We start from the raw sequence: 16,997 nt of genomic DNA, 5'->3' as shown, positions 1-16,997 counted from the left end.
CTATGAAAACCATGATCATGATGGGGGCAGGGAGAGCACTAAGTAAGTCTTTTGTATTTTGTCATGTCATATTTGGCTTCATTCCTGACCTTTTATGGTTCTATCACAAGCTGAACTTCCATATCTGTTTTGACTATTCAACAGACTTTAGTATTGCCTTTTTCTTTTTTATTTTTATACTTGCATGCACTTCAGTCAGTTACAGATCCAGCCTACCCCCTTCTTCCCTTCCCTTGGAAAGGCTTTGTTTTAGGTTTGAAGTTTTGCCCATTTTTACACTTTGGGTTAACAGACAGGAACAATATGGTGAAGTAAAGCCAATAGCCTTGATAAAATGAGCCCCAAATCCAGCTGTTCAGGGTTTGGGTGACAAATTCTGAAATTAGATTCTGGGGGACCAGCTTTGCAAATCAATATTATCATCTGTCACATGGACTTTGCTATGTGTTCATCAAAGCATTCTGTAGGAAACAAACAACAGATTCTAAAGACACCACAACCTGAAATGGAGAGTGAACACCATGGTAGCTTGTGAGTTCATATGGCAAAAGTCTCTCATACTTTTTGTTTTCTGAGTATTTTTTCTCTTCTTATGTCCAGTCACGGTCAGAAACAAAAATAAACAAAAACCCAATAGCTATTTTCCCCTCAGATCTTGAAAAGTTACACACAGACTGGCCAGAACCAGATAAGAATTTTTTTTTGTTCTGTTTTGTTTTCATTATCTTATTTTTTTTTTTTGCTTTTTTCGTTTTGTTTTTGTTTTTTACATAATTAAACAGAAAAAAAATACATCGTTACAGTCAAGCTTCACAAACATCATTACAGACTCACTTGGAGTTATGGAACAAGTAAGTCATGAAGTCTTCTACCTTTTGCAAAGGTCCTGCAGAGACGAATGCCTCCAAGTTCATGGACGTGATGGGGCCACTAAGGCTTGCTCCAGGGCACGAACGTGCGTGTTTTATGTTACAGCAGAGCAGTAAGAACTTTTCTGCCTCCGAGCCACGGCTGGGCACAGCGATGGCTGGGCATTAGCGATAGATAGCTACAGCATGGTGTGTGTCCTTTTTAAAAATGGTTTTCCCACCATAGTCATGGTCTATGTACCCCATCTCAACGGTTAAGACAGTTCTCACACCTGTATTCTCTCATTGTCAAAGTATTCATATGTGTATAAATAGATAATCCTGTGTGATCAGTGTTAGCACGTTTACACATAGTATTCTTTGTCCTTGTTTTTCTGTTTCTTGTGGCCGCTCTTGGAGCTGGCTTGCTTCTCCTTCATGAGAGTGCCGTTGCTCTGGGCCGAGTTGCTGATGTAGTTACGCGTCTCGTCCACTTGATAGGACCCCTCGTCCCTGTTCCTGTATTTGTACATGGCGTACAGGAGGATCAAGATGCAGAGGGCGGCAGCAGCCACAATGCCGACGACCATCCCTGTTGTACTGCTCGACTCCCGGATCACCTCTGAGGCCCCCGGGACCCGTCTGATTCCCGGCTCCGTGGGGTTTGCTGTGGGCACATTACGGAACATGGGGGAAGTAATTAGTGGGCTCTTCAGTTTGGTGCTGTCTAGCTCATAGGCAGTGGGCAACGGAAGCAAGACTAGATCAGGCTGGGGTTTGAGATCACGGTTATTCATTTTGCCAGCTGGCAATTTGGGCACCATCCCAGACGAGGAGGAAGCTGTGAAGCGGATCAGCTCAGGGGACAAAGATGTGGTAGTAGTCCTACTAGTTTCCGAGACTTTGTTAGGTCTAAAGTCCTTGGATTCCCACTTGGGCGCATGTGCTTTGTAGCCACCTTCGAAGATTGAAGTGGAAAGACTCTTATCTGTTACCAAGGAGAAGGTGGTGTAAAAATCTTCATCATCAGTAGGGGGCAGGTTAGAGTCAAAGGTTTCCCCTGAGCCATACCCAGATATCACCAAGCCATCATCATCACAACCATCGCTGCCTTGGTCCGACAAGCAAGGTAACCCCGCCTCAGAGGTCATGGACAGGGAATCTTTGGTGGTCTCAATAATGGTGAGGAGGGGGCGGAAGGTAGGGGGGAGTGTAATGGAAGGTACACGAGTAGCAATAGCAGGGGTAGCTAAAGGGTCTTCTACAAGAAGAGGGAGAACTAATTCACCTCCTGGGATGGAAAAGAAAAAGAAAAACACAATTAGTACAGGTGCTGAGACAGTTCGCAGACACTACTGATGAAGGCACTTCGTACCTTATAGCTCTGAAATCGAAATCGAACCACCTGGGTCTACACAGGGATAATTTTCGTTGTGACCTTGTCATTCTAGGCTGATTTAAGTGCCTCTGAGAAGCCTCTGCCCACACCAAACATGGAATTCTTAGAACGGGAGGGGGAATTCGATTGTTAAAGATACTCTCAAGTAATTATTTAGACAGAATTCTAATATGCTGTTTCCAGGATCTGCTTATGAGCTAATGTCTTTCGATCAAGTATACCTTTAGAAATACTATCAATGTGATGTGTGTGCGTGTGTGAATGTAATATCTGTGTTGTGTGTTTAATTTGTGAATTTGTGAATGTCCATGCAATATTTCTCTATTACCTTCATGGATTTCTACTTATTTGTTTCATAAATATTATCTCTAGGACCAAAATCAAGACCAAAACTTATAAAAGAGTCCGAGGTATTTTTTTATTATATTTATTTTTCAAACAGAAAAAAAGAAGACATAAAACTTACCATAATCCTCAGGTATGGGAATATTAGGCTGCTACAATTCTTAACTGAACTCTTGATTTAGCCTGAATTAAGTGACCTGGGCTCATCCATGCATTTTGATCATACTTTTCCAGAATTTGCCCTCATTATTAAGCGACAACTTGCTTTGTATTAGTCCAATATGTTTTTCTATTTACTGCTTTGATGCTATATGTAATAATGAGGTGACCTGGGAAATACATTGTAAATATATCCAGCTTAGATATCTATGAACTGTTGAAAACTTACATATAGATCCAGAAATGTTGACTTAGCAAAATGAGTTTTTAAATCAGTGATTCTTTACTAAAGGGGTTAAACACATATAGGTTAACTACAGATCCTCAGGATGGACATGTTTATAAATATGCCACCTGAGTCAGGAAAGGGAGGTCAAAATAATTCCTTAAATCACAGTGCTTTGTGTATCATAGGTACCAAAATATTCTACAAAGGTTACTGTTCACTTAAATATAAGGCCTAGATTATTCACCTATGTCAAGCAAGAGAATCAAGGTATTTTTGTGTCTTTTTACAATGTTATTTTCCAAGCAGAGGTTCCCAGGAAATCACAACTCACATTCATCTAATATATCCTCTAGAATAAAAAAAAATTCCAACTTAAAAATAAAGAAAAACAATTCTCTATCAGGAATTGCATGATATTTCCCTCTCCAGTTAGGAAGTTGAGATACTACTGTGAATATTGGTGAAGGCCTCTTTCTGAGCTCGGTCTCTAAGCTCTTCACTAGCATAATGCCCTTCCTTGTCTGTATTCTGCCCTTGGCATTACATTCATTATTTTGAAGAAATGCCAAGTGTTTGAGTATCAGGTAACACACCTGACTGTGGCTGAGGTGTTCTCCTCTGTCAGTAACAAAAGTAGCCAAGGTTTAGCAGTGGCTCAATACTATAGACTTCTAGAGACATTCCAAGGGGTAAACCTTTAAATTGTTACAGTCTTCTAGAATTCTTCCTATAGAGATTTATTCTTATAACTCTCTCACCCTGCCATATAATCTCAGAATATCTCCTGTGGCTCAGGAAGAACTACTGCATATAAATTGTTCATGTTTCTGCTACACTGAGAGGAACTTCCTGAGAAGAAAGGCACACATACCTCAAAAGCATTGGAGCAGAACTGCTGTGTACATATCAGATGCCTTTACTTCCTTCCTGTTTAGACAATATCATCATGTTACTCAGAAAGATGATAATGTATGTAATGTGCATCATTTCATAGGAAAAGGATAACAGAATTATACTGTTATCTGGAGCCTATATGTGACTCAGGAAGATGACAGAATATAATGTGTGTCATTTGTAAGGGAAAGGACAACAAAATTATACTGTGATTTGTAGCTTACAAAATAAGTGTATTATATGTGGGGAAGTAAAACAAAAACCCTTCTGAGAATCTCAAGGTGATCTGTGATGGCTGCCCTGAACTCGAACATATTTTCTAGGGATAAGAGTATGAAAACATTGAACAAAATGATCTTTGCGGCTTTGCCAGAGCATTGGACTTTCTTTACTGGACCAGCATGTGTACTTTTCATTGTGAACATATATAATTCATACACCTCATGACTGAGTTAATGTATAATTCATACACTTTTGCTAGGTTTTATAAATGGGATTTGGAGCACAGTTCCCTAAAGGTAAGCTAATCCTAAAACTAACCCCAAACAGCCATTTTCCTTATTCTCCTACCAGAAAGGGGGTGCAGAGCAATGAGTGGTTCATGGAAAGTAAAACTAGGTAAGTGTCTGAGTAACAAACTAGCAGCAAAAGAGAGAGAAGTGAGGGCCAATAAAAGCTGTGAGAAGGTTCTCTAGAGATTTCTTATCCAGCTTACAAGAACAAAGGTTGGGCATGTGGGTCCTTTCTTGGCTTTAAAACCTCACAGCTGTTTGCTCTGTGTGATGATGACAAAAATGTATTCCAAGTGGAGTAGGCCAAGAGGAAACTGGATTAAAGGATGAGAAATAAACTGATTTTGAGGGAGAGGCAAAGCCCTTACAAAAATGATATCAATATAAACACAAATGGTTGGGTAGAAGCTACAGTCCCTTTGAGATTAAGATTGCTGTCTTCGTGATTACAAAGTGGTGTTCACTTGCAGTTTTACTATACCATCTGTAACACCCAAATGGAGTCTTTAATTTGCCTTTTTAGTTTGCTTACTTTCTGTTTATTCAATTCCAACTAAAGCTTCTTAGTGTCTTCCTTGCTTAAAATCTACAACCTCTAGGAATCTCCCTTTTCTATTTTCCTTTGCTAATCCTAGTCATTGACCAGCCCGGTAAGCATCATTCTGAATTTACAAACCAAACTATCTTTTTCAGAAAGTCACAAAAAGAAGGTTCTGCAGTCTAATAATTTGTAAAGAGATTCTAAAAGGCTTCTATACTAAGCTAGGTGCTGGTGCTGCACACCCATAATCTACTCATGAAGTTCAGCTCTGAAAAGCCAGCCCAGGAAGGAAAATCCATGAGACATTTACCTCCAATTAACCACCAAAAAGTTGGAAGTGGATCTGTGGCTCAAGTGGTAGAGCACAGCCCTGAGCATGAATGCTCAGGAACAGTGCCCAGGACCCAAGTACAAGCCCCAGAACTGGCACAAAACTTGTATACTAAAATCTGTCAAAAGCACCAATGATCCATTTTCTATTGACATTAAAAATAATCCTGATAACTGATTTAAACAAATATAAGCAATGCCTTCTATTTGGAAAAGTTGAGCCCAAATTATGATAGTCTTGAATCCCTGAAATCCTTGAAGCTTGGATAAATCCCCTTTCTTGGCAGGAGTTCCTCTAGTTTAAAATAAACTTTATACATAGACTACAGAGATTATTATTACAATAGAGAATTACAGTAAAACAGGTGGAACGTTTTAGACAACTGTAAGTATGAAAACTATCTGAGTTGAAGTAGATGATTTTAATATGGAATGCTCTATTTAGGATTTAGGATGATCAAGTGTGCATTGAGCCCTCTATATTGTGGGTTTCACATCTACAGGTTCAAGCAATGGTGGATAGAAACATTAAAAAGGTGTAAATATGTATAAATATGTATAGACTATTTTCCTTGTCATTTTTCTTAAGCAATACTGTGTAACACTGCATAAACATCATATTATTACAGGTAAACTAGAGGGCATTTAAAGGCCAAGGAAGATGTGTATAGGTTCTATGTAAGCACTGTTTCTCTCATCCTCTCCCCTCACTTTCCCTCTTCTTCCTTCCTTCTCATTTTGCCTTGCCTGGCCTCCCCTCACGATGCCTGTTCTCCTCTTCCCTTATCTCCCCTCCTCCACCCACTTTCCCTCCTCTTCCCTCTCTTCTCCCCTCCCCTCCCCTCCCCTCCCCTCCTTTCCTTCCCCTTCCCTCTGTTTCCTCTCCTCTCCTGTTGTTTCCTCTCCTCCCCTCTGTTTTTCTCCTCTTTGCTTCTTGTTCCTCTTCTGTCTTTCCTTCTCTTTCTCTCCCTTCCTCTCTACCCCCATTCCATCCTTTTCTTCCAGGACTTAAATGAATCTCCTGCTGTAGTCTTCTCAGTATCTCAGACAGCAGGTGAATGTGAATGCTATACTAATGCACATGCATTTCTCTAAGGCACTTGGACACCCACATGCTAGTGTCTGTGATTTACTAGGGACCAATCTAACATGACAACTGTACTGGGAGTCAAAGACACACATGACTTGAGATGAGGATGTAGGAAGTATATTTCTCCCATTATCAGATCCTTACTAGGAGTATGGTGGGAGCCATTTAATATTACTTGTTTATATAATCAAAAGAAACTACCCTAGAAAATATTGTAGCAGCCAATCACAATTATTTCTCAATATTCAAAGACTATAGAGTCAATGATCAGCCATGCATGTAGGCTTGCAAAGTACTCACAGAATCAGTGAATCGAAAATCATAAAGAATTAGAGGTAGAGGGACACAAAACCTAGAGTATATCAATATCAGAGCTTTCTGAGTCATTTCCAGAATTTTTCTTTGGTATAGAATAAGAACCATCTGTATTCTTTAAAGTTGGCATTTTAAAATCAAGAATATATACATTTTTGACAAGATTGTGCTTTTCTTTAAACTAGAGAGATCACTAGGGATATAAAAGGTCTATTTTAGCCCTGAAGGCTGCCCTGCTTTTTGCTTTATGAGTGTATTTATAGATATATAATTCATGCCTCAGGGGCTGATATCTAGCAAAAGTGGCTCTCTGCCATCGAAAAAGACAGTGTATTAAAAATTGAATAGAACTCTTCTGACTGTGGGGATGTTGTGGATGATGGCGAATGTTGTGGGTCACCTACAAAACACCCCAAGAGCAGCATAAAGTTTCAGTGCAGCTCCAGCCTTTGCATCTTTGGAGGGTCAAGTCTGAGAGATTACCAAACTAAGTAAATAAACAAAAATACTGAATCTGAGCAGAGCAACTGGTGAGAACACACATGCTGCAACTCCTTGCCTTCCTAGTGTGCCAATTGAGCTCTTTACCCCACCCCTAATTTGCATTATTCTAATTCTCTGCTTGGAAAGTCACACATAACAGGGAGAAGTCATCCCTTCCTTCACTAAATTAGCTGCTCTTCATTTAATAATTCATTTAATAATTTGGTGTCAGGGAAGCGAGGACTTGGAGTACAGAAACATGATGAAGCTTTTAGGACAGAATTTGTCATCATCCACCTTCAGAAAGAAGTAATCCTTAACAAAGATGGGGAAAAGAGACTAGAAAAATTTCTCAACTAGCCTCTTTTGTACTTTAACATGTTGACATATTCTAGGTAGAATTTCTTACCAAAGCTAATTGGTCTGTCCATTCAGTTTGATTCTGAAAGTCTATAAGTTCTATGTTTTAACACGTGCCCATGTATGATGAGCTACAAACCATATATATATGGACTGCCAAGTGGAGTTTTTCATCTGCTTCTTGTTTAGATGCTTTGCCTTTGAAATCAGATTGAATTTAACATGAGAACTCTGCATACTAGCAATAGATGTATGACTTCGGTTAAAGTTCTTAGCTCTTAAGTAAAATGGAAACCCTAACGAAACAGCCTCAAACCACCACAGTAGTACGTATTTAGAATTGTGCTTACTGGTTCTCAGAAATGATAGTTATTTTTGTGTTTACTTTCATTAGTACTTTGGACCTATAAGCACGTCAATCATGAATCAAGTTTCTTTCTGTTTGTTGTTTTTTTTAGTGTAATTGTCTCATGTTAGAGGATCTAGATTACTGAAGCAATTTTAAGCAAAACTTGTGGGATCAGTCATAGCTTATGTAATTTTGGAAAAAAAATTATTGGGCTTTGATTAAATTGACCTCTGGATAGCATCTTCAATTAAAAGTGGTTTTTTTTTTTTTTTTTTTTTTTTTTTTTTGCCAGTCCTGGGCCTTGGACTCAGGGCCTGAGCACTGTCCCTGGCTTCTTTTTGCTCAAGGCTAGCACTCTGCCACATGAGCCACAGCGCCGCTTCTGGCCGTTTTCTGCATATGTGGTGCTGGGGAATCGAACCTAGGGCCTCGTGTATCCGAGGCAGGCACTCTTGCCACTAGGCTATATCCCCAGCCCAAAAGTTTTTAATATAATTAAGTAAACTAACATTATAGTTAGGAAATTCTTAGTTTTAATGCGGGAATATTTTCTAACATGTCAAACCACAATATCCCATGAACTAAGGTACAGAAAGCCCATTCATTGAAGCGGTGCAGTGAGAAATGTATTAATTATCCACCACTCCGTGTGACATTTCTTTAACCATAATCTGTATATCTGCAATTAAGGTACAAGAAGTAACTTCTTTATTGAAACAATTTCAAAGGACTTCTCACCAAGCTTCTGTTTCCTGAAATGCATATAAGAGCATTAATTGGAATGATGTGAAAGTCAAGGAGTATTTCAGACTTAGAGCTGGAATATTAACACCATTTTCATACCTATATGAGAGTTTCTAAATACAAGTGTAGGTGCAGAGAGCATATTTCATTTTGATGTAATCTTGACTTATTTTTAAGGGCTTACCTGAGTAAATCCTTGAGAGAAAGTGGCAACTGTGAACTTTTAGAACAGGACAGGGAAAAGTTGGGCTGGGGAGACAGAGAAGGGGAAGAGGGAGGGAAGGAGAGAGAAAATAGGCATCTCGTCTTTTTGTGTATATGTGTGTGCTTTTTCCACTTGTTAATTCTGTACATTAGAAAGCATCTGTATTATAGTACAGTACTCTAAACACTTGGGATTCTTGATGTCATTATTCTCTGAAAAATTGATTTTGTAGCCTGTGGTGACAGTGATAGCATTTTCCTGGATAACTTAACTGTACCATAATCACTTGAGAGTACTTTATTTCCCCTTGTTCTGAAAGAAAATAAACTAAAGACTTATTTCCATGGATATGTTGTAAAGATTAAATTAAGGATGAAATTACCACCAATAATGTTAGAGCATACACATTTTTTTTTCTGGAGTATAGTCCCCCGCCCACCATGTGCAATAACCTATTTTAATATCTTACTGTACAATAACCAATACTATCAAAGTTTTAAAGTTGGTGGTTAAAAAGTTTAGGCAAAGAGGCTCATCATTCTAGATCAAAGTCTATATAGTCACTTTCTACTTAAAGTAGAATTCACATTATTAGAAGCTATTCAGCGCAAAGCATAACAGCAAAAGTTAAGCAAATAGACACAAAAGAAATAAATTTCATATAGTTTGAAAAATCATACAGTCAAGAATAAAATAACTTCATAGACAAACTAAACTAAAGGCAAAGAGAGCCAATAACAATAACAAGGCATTCACAATATAAAAACACAAAGAAAAGTAAAAGCAAAATTAAAAAAAAAGAATCATTTTGGGAAAAATAAGGAAAGAAATCATATCCACAGAGGCAAAATAATTGAAATTAAAAAAAGGAGAGCATACCATATTAATTTATAGTCAACTTACATCAACAAATTGCCCGCATGTTTTTTGGCATGAAAGAAAAATTTACAAAAGAAAGTTGTGTAAGAATGCTCTTGGACAAATAGAATTGCCACATTCTTGTAACTTGCTTTTTTGTTGTTGTTGTTGTCGTTGTTGTTAATTCTTAAAAACTTTTGAGCAAAATGTCTAATTTTTCAAATATAATAATTTACAACAGAGGATGATACAGGGAGTCAACAACACATACATCCACACCACATAACATGAAAAGAAAAAAAATCTGCACTTTTAAACAAATTTTTTTACTTGGGAGGAAGGTTGAGAGGGCATCGACTTGAATTAAAATAATTCAGATTGCTATGATTGAAAAATTAAAAAGAAAAATCTTTACTTTTATAATTTGCCTTTAAAAAAAATCTGTGAATCTACAGGGTTCTGAATGAATTTCTGCGTTACTGTAGGTTTTCAGCTATGGATTTAATTATTATTGTTTTGTCTTTTTGACAATTTTAGATTTTCTTGAAGTTCTAGGGAATGGATGACAGCACATACATTTTAACAATGCTAAAGAAAGGGGGGTATGGGAAAGGAGGATGCAGAAAAGGGAGGGTGGGATCTATGAGTGAACTACACAGGAGATGAAGATGATGGGAGTAAATGTGTAAGTGAGTCGCCATGTCCATGTAAGGGCGGCACGGAGTGATCTAGCTGCATTAGAGCTTCTGGCTGTAAGGAAGGGATGGGCAATATACAAAAACAAATGAGCCTACACATGCCCATCTATGGAAATAAAGAACAGAACTCTAACACTGACAATCTCACACACCCTAAGCTGCAACTTCTTCAACATGCAATTACTCCAAAATTTATCACAGTTTCATTATAAGATTGTTCAATAATCAAATTAAATAGTTAAATATATTTTCCCTACTCAAACTAGCCAAAGTACATAAAATAATAATACTTGTATTCATGATCAAAAGGTTAAAAGCAAAAAACAAAGAGACTAGATTTATGCATTCAAATTGAACAACTTCATCTGCAGCCACACAGCCCCATCTACAATTGGGGGAGAGAGCTTAGGGGTCCACAGAAAGCAATGGAAGACAGTGCTAGGTAGAAAACCCCTATGCCGAGATGCTAATTACGCTCATGTTAGCTTGAATTTTTAATCATCAATATCCTTCAGCAGTTTTATCAAGAAGATTTGATTCAGCATATCAATTATGAGTACAATGCATCCTGATCAATGCCACTCCTTCCATCATTCTCCCCCATCTCCCTTTGTTGGGAAATGGTATGGTGTGAACGACTTGTCAGTCTTCTTCATTAGGCTACCTATATTGACAGTAAGATGGGCCAATCGGAAAGAGGTGGATGTGGGAAATCTGCAGCTGAAGTTGTTCCACATTTAAAGAGGGAGTGGGGGGAAATTGCAGAAAACAATTCATAACTTTTTTATAATGTTGGATAAAACCAAATCTAAAGATCTAGCAATTAAAAAGAAATACATTTATATATATATAGATAGATAGATAGATATAGGTTGATAGATACAATATAAAAAGTACCTAGTTTCCAAACAAGAAGGGAGAAAATAACCAAAAAAAAATGTAAAGAAAAAATATTTTCCACATTTTCAGAGATGAACAACCAGATGCACATGTTGAATAGGCACAGACAGAGCAGTCAGGGGACACTTTTTGTTGTTTGGTTTGTTTTCTGGTCAATTTATTCCCCTTTTAGTGATAGCCAAAATTGAAACTAAATTTTTCATTTTCTTTAAAATAGATTCTTTTGATCTTGCTTCTTTCAGTAAAATAAAAAGGGCGTGCATTCTGGATGAACGTCATAAGTAGACATTAAAAAGAGAAGAAAGTGGCTAGGCTGACAAATAGGTTATCATCTATTAACTTTTAATTGTAGGAACATTAATCAAATCAACACATGCTTAAAGTAAGTTGCATTTAGGGAAAAATAGAAAAACAGAGCAGCAAGCTAGGGTTAGGGAGAGGTTAGCAAGACAAAACCAATTTGGGAGTGTTTTGTTTCATGCTTTTCCAGTAGGGGTAAAAGGACATCTCAAGGCTTCTTGCCAGTTGTAAGGAGGAGAAAAGAGAGATGAACACACAGAGAGAAACACAGAGAGAGATTGGGAGAGAGAAAATGTGTGTGTGTGTGTGTGTGTGTGTGTGTGTGTAAATTGGTGTATAACCTACAGCAACAATAAATGAAGTGAAGTATCTCTCTAGCTAGCTAGCTATCTGAGTTCATGAGTTGTGCTTTAAGGAACAGACAACAAATTCATTCATATCTGATGAAGGCCCATTTTCTAAGGCATGGCAGGATTATAGTTAAAATTGCTTCATGGGAGTATTCTGGAATTTTGTCAAATTGACAGAGTACCATGAATGACAGGAGGGTGTTAAAATAAGTCTGACAGATGCAGGAATAACCAATATTATTGTAATAATAGTGTCAAAACTTCTCTCTGCTCCAAAGGAGACAGTGCCAGTATCTTTAAATTATAGGAAAATCATGAAATGAATATGGCTTATTGAAGCACATTGGGGAAAACTTTGTGTCTTTCAGAAGGTATAACTGGAGAGACAGTGTTACACTGAATCCACGTTGGGAAGAGTAGAATACACTGTGGGTGTGCAGCATGTATGGGAAGACGGAGAGGAAGATATTATAGAAAGAAGAGAAGGAGGATGCTTAGAAATGGCTTCAGCCTCTACTAGAAGTGATCACTAGAGTTGTATCCTTTACTCTATCCCTATGAGAATATTAATGTTCAACCAAGGACTGGGAAACCCGGGTAGGCAAACCACAAAGGCAAGACACTTGAGAGCCAATTCCAACCACTTCTAAGAACTCTTTTGGGTGACTTTGACAAATAGTATAAAATTTGAAAATGAGTCCCAACTTTTGCCCCCTGTGAGACGCCCCTTTTATTATTTTATTTTAAAATAAATTATAGTGATGTGTCCCCATGGGTCAGTCCGTACCAAGATTTTTTAGTCTCTGGTTTAATAAGGTTAATCATTATTCTGGGAACTTCACAAAGTGCAGCTGGAAAGTTTTAGGAGGAAGAAAATCCCAATTCATACAAGCAAGAAAAACCCTTGTTGCCAGTTAGTTGATTTTTTTCAGATTAATTATATTTTTCACCTTGAATTTTATTGCATGAAAAGAATCTCTGCTTATATGGTCTCATAAGGTATCAAATGACTTCTTGAAAACTAGTTCATTTTGGTACTATTCATATAGACTGGATTTGTTTCACAGTCAACTGCTGAAGGCAGGAAGCAGAGCAGTTCTATGACTGCAAAATAGCACTTCCAGTGCATCCAGAATGTATAAGAAGATACATTTTAAACAAGATGCATCAGGAATCTGATTTCCCTACCGTTGCTACTGAGTAATTCACCTATTTCAAAATTGTCTTGTTTAAAACTCGTGTGAGTAGGAGAGCCCTTATTTTCAGAAATCACTGGTATGAACAATTGAACCTATTAAAATTTAGGGAGGCTATTTTCCAACTAGAATAATGGGTAGATTATTTTTAAAATTCATGGAAGCCATAATTTTGAATGAAGCCAACACAACTTGGACACAGTACACATTCAAACTTACAATATAAATCAACAATTCTTTCACACATTCAAAGCTTCTTTAATGTCTAATGTAAAATACAAATTACTAGTAGTTGACAATCCTGCTACAGTTCTATCATCATGTTCTAATTGTTATGAAATTGTTATGAATTGTTATTATAAGTAGTGTGTGCATATGTATATGGATATATATTTCTACTGAACAGTGAAAATGCATTTAGACTGTATTTGCTATTGAGATTAAATAATATATAATCTGGTTTGAAATGCTTATGTTGATGTCATTATTCTTATCTCATGCCATTCAAATAGCTCCATCTCAATAGAAAACTCTCACATTTAAAAACAGCATGTGCAGTAGGATGGAATTGCACTGCTTAGAATTCATTTTGGAGAGTTTACTTGCTTTGAATAAATACGTTCCTGTACCACTTGATATTGAGCTTGAGAAGCTCAAAGATAGCCTCACGGAGCTCAGGTGGCAAGTCCAACCTCACCAGGGAGACAGTGTCCTTCCGCTGGAAGACATTGGCTATCATGCTCGTAGGTAAGCTGCAGGAGGAAGTCTCATAAGTATTTCATTAAGTACTTTATATTTCTCATGAAAAATAGGCGAGAAAGAGGAAGGAAGAAGGATCCATTTCAAGGATCTGAGGACAATACTGAGGAAAACTTAAAAACCTAGAGAAGGGGCTGAGAAAGGATTTGAGAGAACAAATACCTAGTAAGCATTTTCAAAGTTTTCACTCCAGGTATTTAAAGCAATCCTTCCATGATTTGTTTTCCTACTGAATATATAAAAGCATTGTCACCGAGTATACCTTTTGTGTGCCTGTGGGATGGAAGTAGAAGTACTTCTAGGAGAATCAGTGAATCAGTCACACAAGGGCTTAGAATGAAACTGTTGATCTTGATGGAAGTGGAATCCTGGGAATGTGGATGACTCTCATCTGGGTTGCAAAAAGATCCTGGCCTAAACTATCAATGCTCACAACTTCTTACCGCAATGTGACAGTGGTTGGTGAAGGGATGATGGAACTCTTCTTAATAAGCAAAAATGCTAAATACTTTTTAAACAAAAAACATTCCAACTCAATATTCATGTTCGAGTTCTAATTTATAGACCTAATTATGGCATATAGGAACAAAGGGAAACATTAAACTTCCATGATGGAAAGGAGAACCAAGAATGCAATCAAAGTCATTCCAAACTACATGTTTCTATAGCCATTTGAATATATATTATTTCTATAGTAACTTGTTCCTAATTTGTTTCTATATTAATGATGTATGTTTTGAAAATGTCTTATTTAAAAAATGATCGATAGTTTTTTCAATATTGGTTTCTATGCTAATGATCTGTTTGCTCAATTTACAGTCATTTGTCCAATTTATAAAGATAAAAGAGAATGTATAAAATATTAAGTATTAATTTTGTTATTAATTGGTAAGTTAGTAAATGTTTAGATATGAGGGCCTTAAATTAGTGGCTCTATTCAGCTCATTCCCCATAAGCTTTAACTTGTGGCTAGAATTTGATTCCATAAATTTCCATCTTCTTTGTGACTACCCTATACAGACCTCTGATAAGACAAAGCTACATGATATTTATATTGTTTTCTCCTTTGTCTCAACTAGATCCTAAACAACTTTATGAGAAGGATGATGTCTTGCTTACCTTTATTTTTTTCTATGACTACAATACTAATGGTTATTTAAAAATTTATTGGACAAGTAAATGCATGAGTAAATAAATTAATGTATTCAGTTGCTTACCTTTTCAATCCCACACTAGCCTATAGTGATGGAAGTTAGTAGAAAAACAAGCAGTAAGGGAATGATGGCCTAATTTTGAGGTGGTAGGATAGGCTGATAAGCCCCCACCTGATAATAAAATTGAGGGCAGGGGTTACAAAAGAATGAGAAGGTAAGAAGGACAAAAGGCTGAGTAAATAAGGGCTGGACGCTAAATATTTGGCCCTGGTATCTTATAGCATACAGAAAGGCGACCCACCAAACAGAAAACCATCTTCAATGCTTCCACTTCTCCCTATTTAACTCAAAGCCAATCACTGTAATGCAGAAGACAGAGCAAGATGGCTGAGATAGGTTGAAATGCTGTTTTCCTGTTACACATCTACACCATGTCCTTTCTTTCTCTGCCATATTGCTTTCTAATAAACTTTTCTATCAACTTGTATGTTTGCATCTTGTCTGAATTCTTCTCTTGCTGAATGGTAAGAACCATGGTCAATTTAGCTGCCCTAGATTTCTGGGAGCCTATTTGGTGCATTGGCCATGAAGTAAGGAATTAACTACATCTTGGTCTGACTGGACTTTATGAAATGGTAACAACAGTTTCCATAAAGACAGTAAAATTTCCATCACCTCAATAACTCATTTGCTGCCCTTAACACCATATAGCTGATGGGGAATTTTGTATTCAGTAGACCTAAGTTCAGGATCATTCTGTGTAGTAGTGGATTCAAATTTTGAACAAACTGGTTGATCTGTCGGAGTTTATTCTTTTTATTTTCATGTGTGATATACAAATTATGAAGTCTGGTCAATTAATCTACTGCTTAGGGTAACATTGTGGAGGCAATGAGATTCTTTGAATGCTTTTAAATTCTACAGAACTTCTCCCATGTTGCTTACTATTGTCACTAACATCTATGAGCTACAAAATGAGGGTTTCCGATTCCACAGAGAATGCATATCTCAGACGATCAAGACCCATATTAACTCCAAGTGTGATCTGTGGAGTACATAAGCTCATAGTCTTTGAACCCAATACACATGTTATTATTGAAGAGATGGGGAGAGGGAAACTACAAAGGGAGGAATCTCATCAAGTCTCCAGGAAACACATCCTAACAAGCACTGAAACTACAGAGTAAAATGAGATTATGAAAGATTAAAGGACTAAGGTGGTATTCTAGCTCATTTCTCCCCATAGGTTTAATACTGGTTAAGATACATAAAAGCAAAAATCCATTTAAGAAATTGCCAAGAATTAATATTCTTTTCATTTTGTTTTAATGCTAATAAGGAATTAGTATAAGCCTTTCTTCACCCAGGGTAATTAGAAGTTCCTTGATACACAGGTTAAATCTTTATGCTTATTGTGTGGTGGTGGTGGTGTTGTGTGTGTGTGTGTGCGTGTGTGCGTGCGTGCGCCTGTGTGTAAATCTGTCTAGCATACAGTGGGGCAAAGGATAGCCTTTTAATATGTATTTGGTTGAATGGAACTATAAAAATAGAACAGCTTGGCAACATTTGGAGCTGTTTTGGGAAACTGGGGGTGGCTCAAAAAGCTATCCTGCCTGGCACTAATTTCTTTAATCAAGAGGGAAAATCTCATAAAGCGAAACAAGAGAAAAAGCAATGAAAAAAATAGAATGACTTAGCAACTGTTCCCCTATGCTTAGCCTTGCTTCTCTGTGGATCTTAGGGCTGAAGTTGGGGTGCTGGATCTAACTGGAATCATCTGGCAATGTGGTAGATGACAGGAAATTGAGTTTAACTGGAGCCATCTTGTCTTCCTGGTGGAGACAGGGAAGTCTCTCCTTCCAGGTTATTTGACCTGCCATTCTTGGGTCAAGCTCCCTGTGACCCTGCCCTTTGACCTGACCCTATTTAGACCCAGAGGAACTTGGACACCATTATGCCATGCCCCTTGTCTCCTGTCT

General features: G+C 37.5%; 1 protein-coding gene across 9 annotated transcripts in view; it reads right to left on the bottom strand.

The window, feature by feature from the left end:
* Positions 1-1,115: 1,115 nt before the first annotated feature.
* Positions 1,116-16,997, bottom strand: part of Nrxn3 (neurexin 3) — a 1,433,525-nt gene continuing 1,417,643 nt past the window's right edge. For 3 of the 9 annotated variants that reach the window (XM_048362219.1, XM_048362220.1, XM_048362227.1), the window contains one exon: positions 1,116-2,139. In XM_048362219.1, the coding sequence (XP_048218176.1) occupies positions 1,214-2,139 (926 nt within the window). In that variant the 3' untranslated portion in view covers positions 1,116-1,213. The remainder of the gene's footprint in view (positions 2,140-16,997) is intronic. The other 6 variants (XM_048362221.1, XM_048362222.1, XM_048362223.1 and 3 more) reach the window with 2 other exon arrangements.

Source organism: Perognathus longimembris, chromosome 14 (assembly GCF_023159225.1).
Source record: "Perognathus longimembris pacificus isolate PPM17 chromosome 14, ASM2315922v1, whole genome shotgun sequence".
Classification (NCBI taxonomy): Eukaryota; Metazoa; Chordata; class Mammalia; order Rodentia; family Heteromyidae; genus Perognathus; species Perognathus longimembris.
The sequence above is the reverse complement of the archived record's forward strand: the minus strand, read 5'-3'. Positions and strand labels throughout refer to the sequence as shown.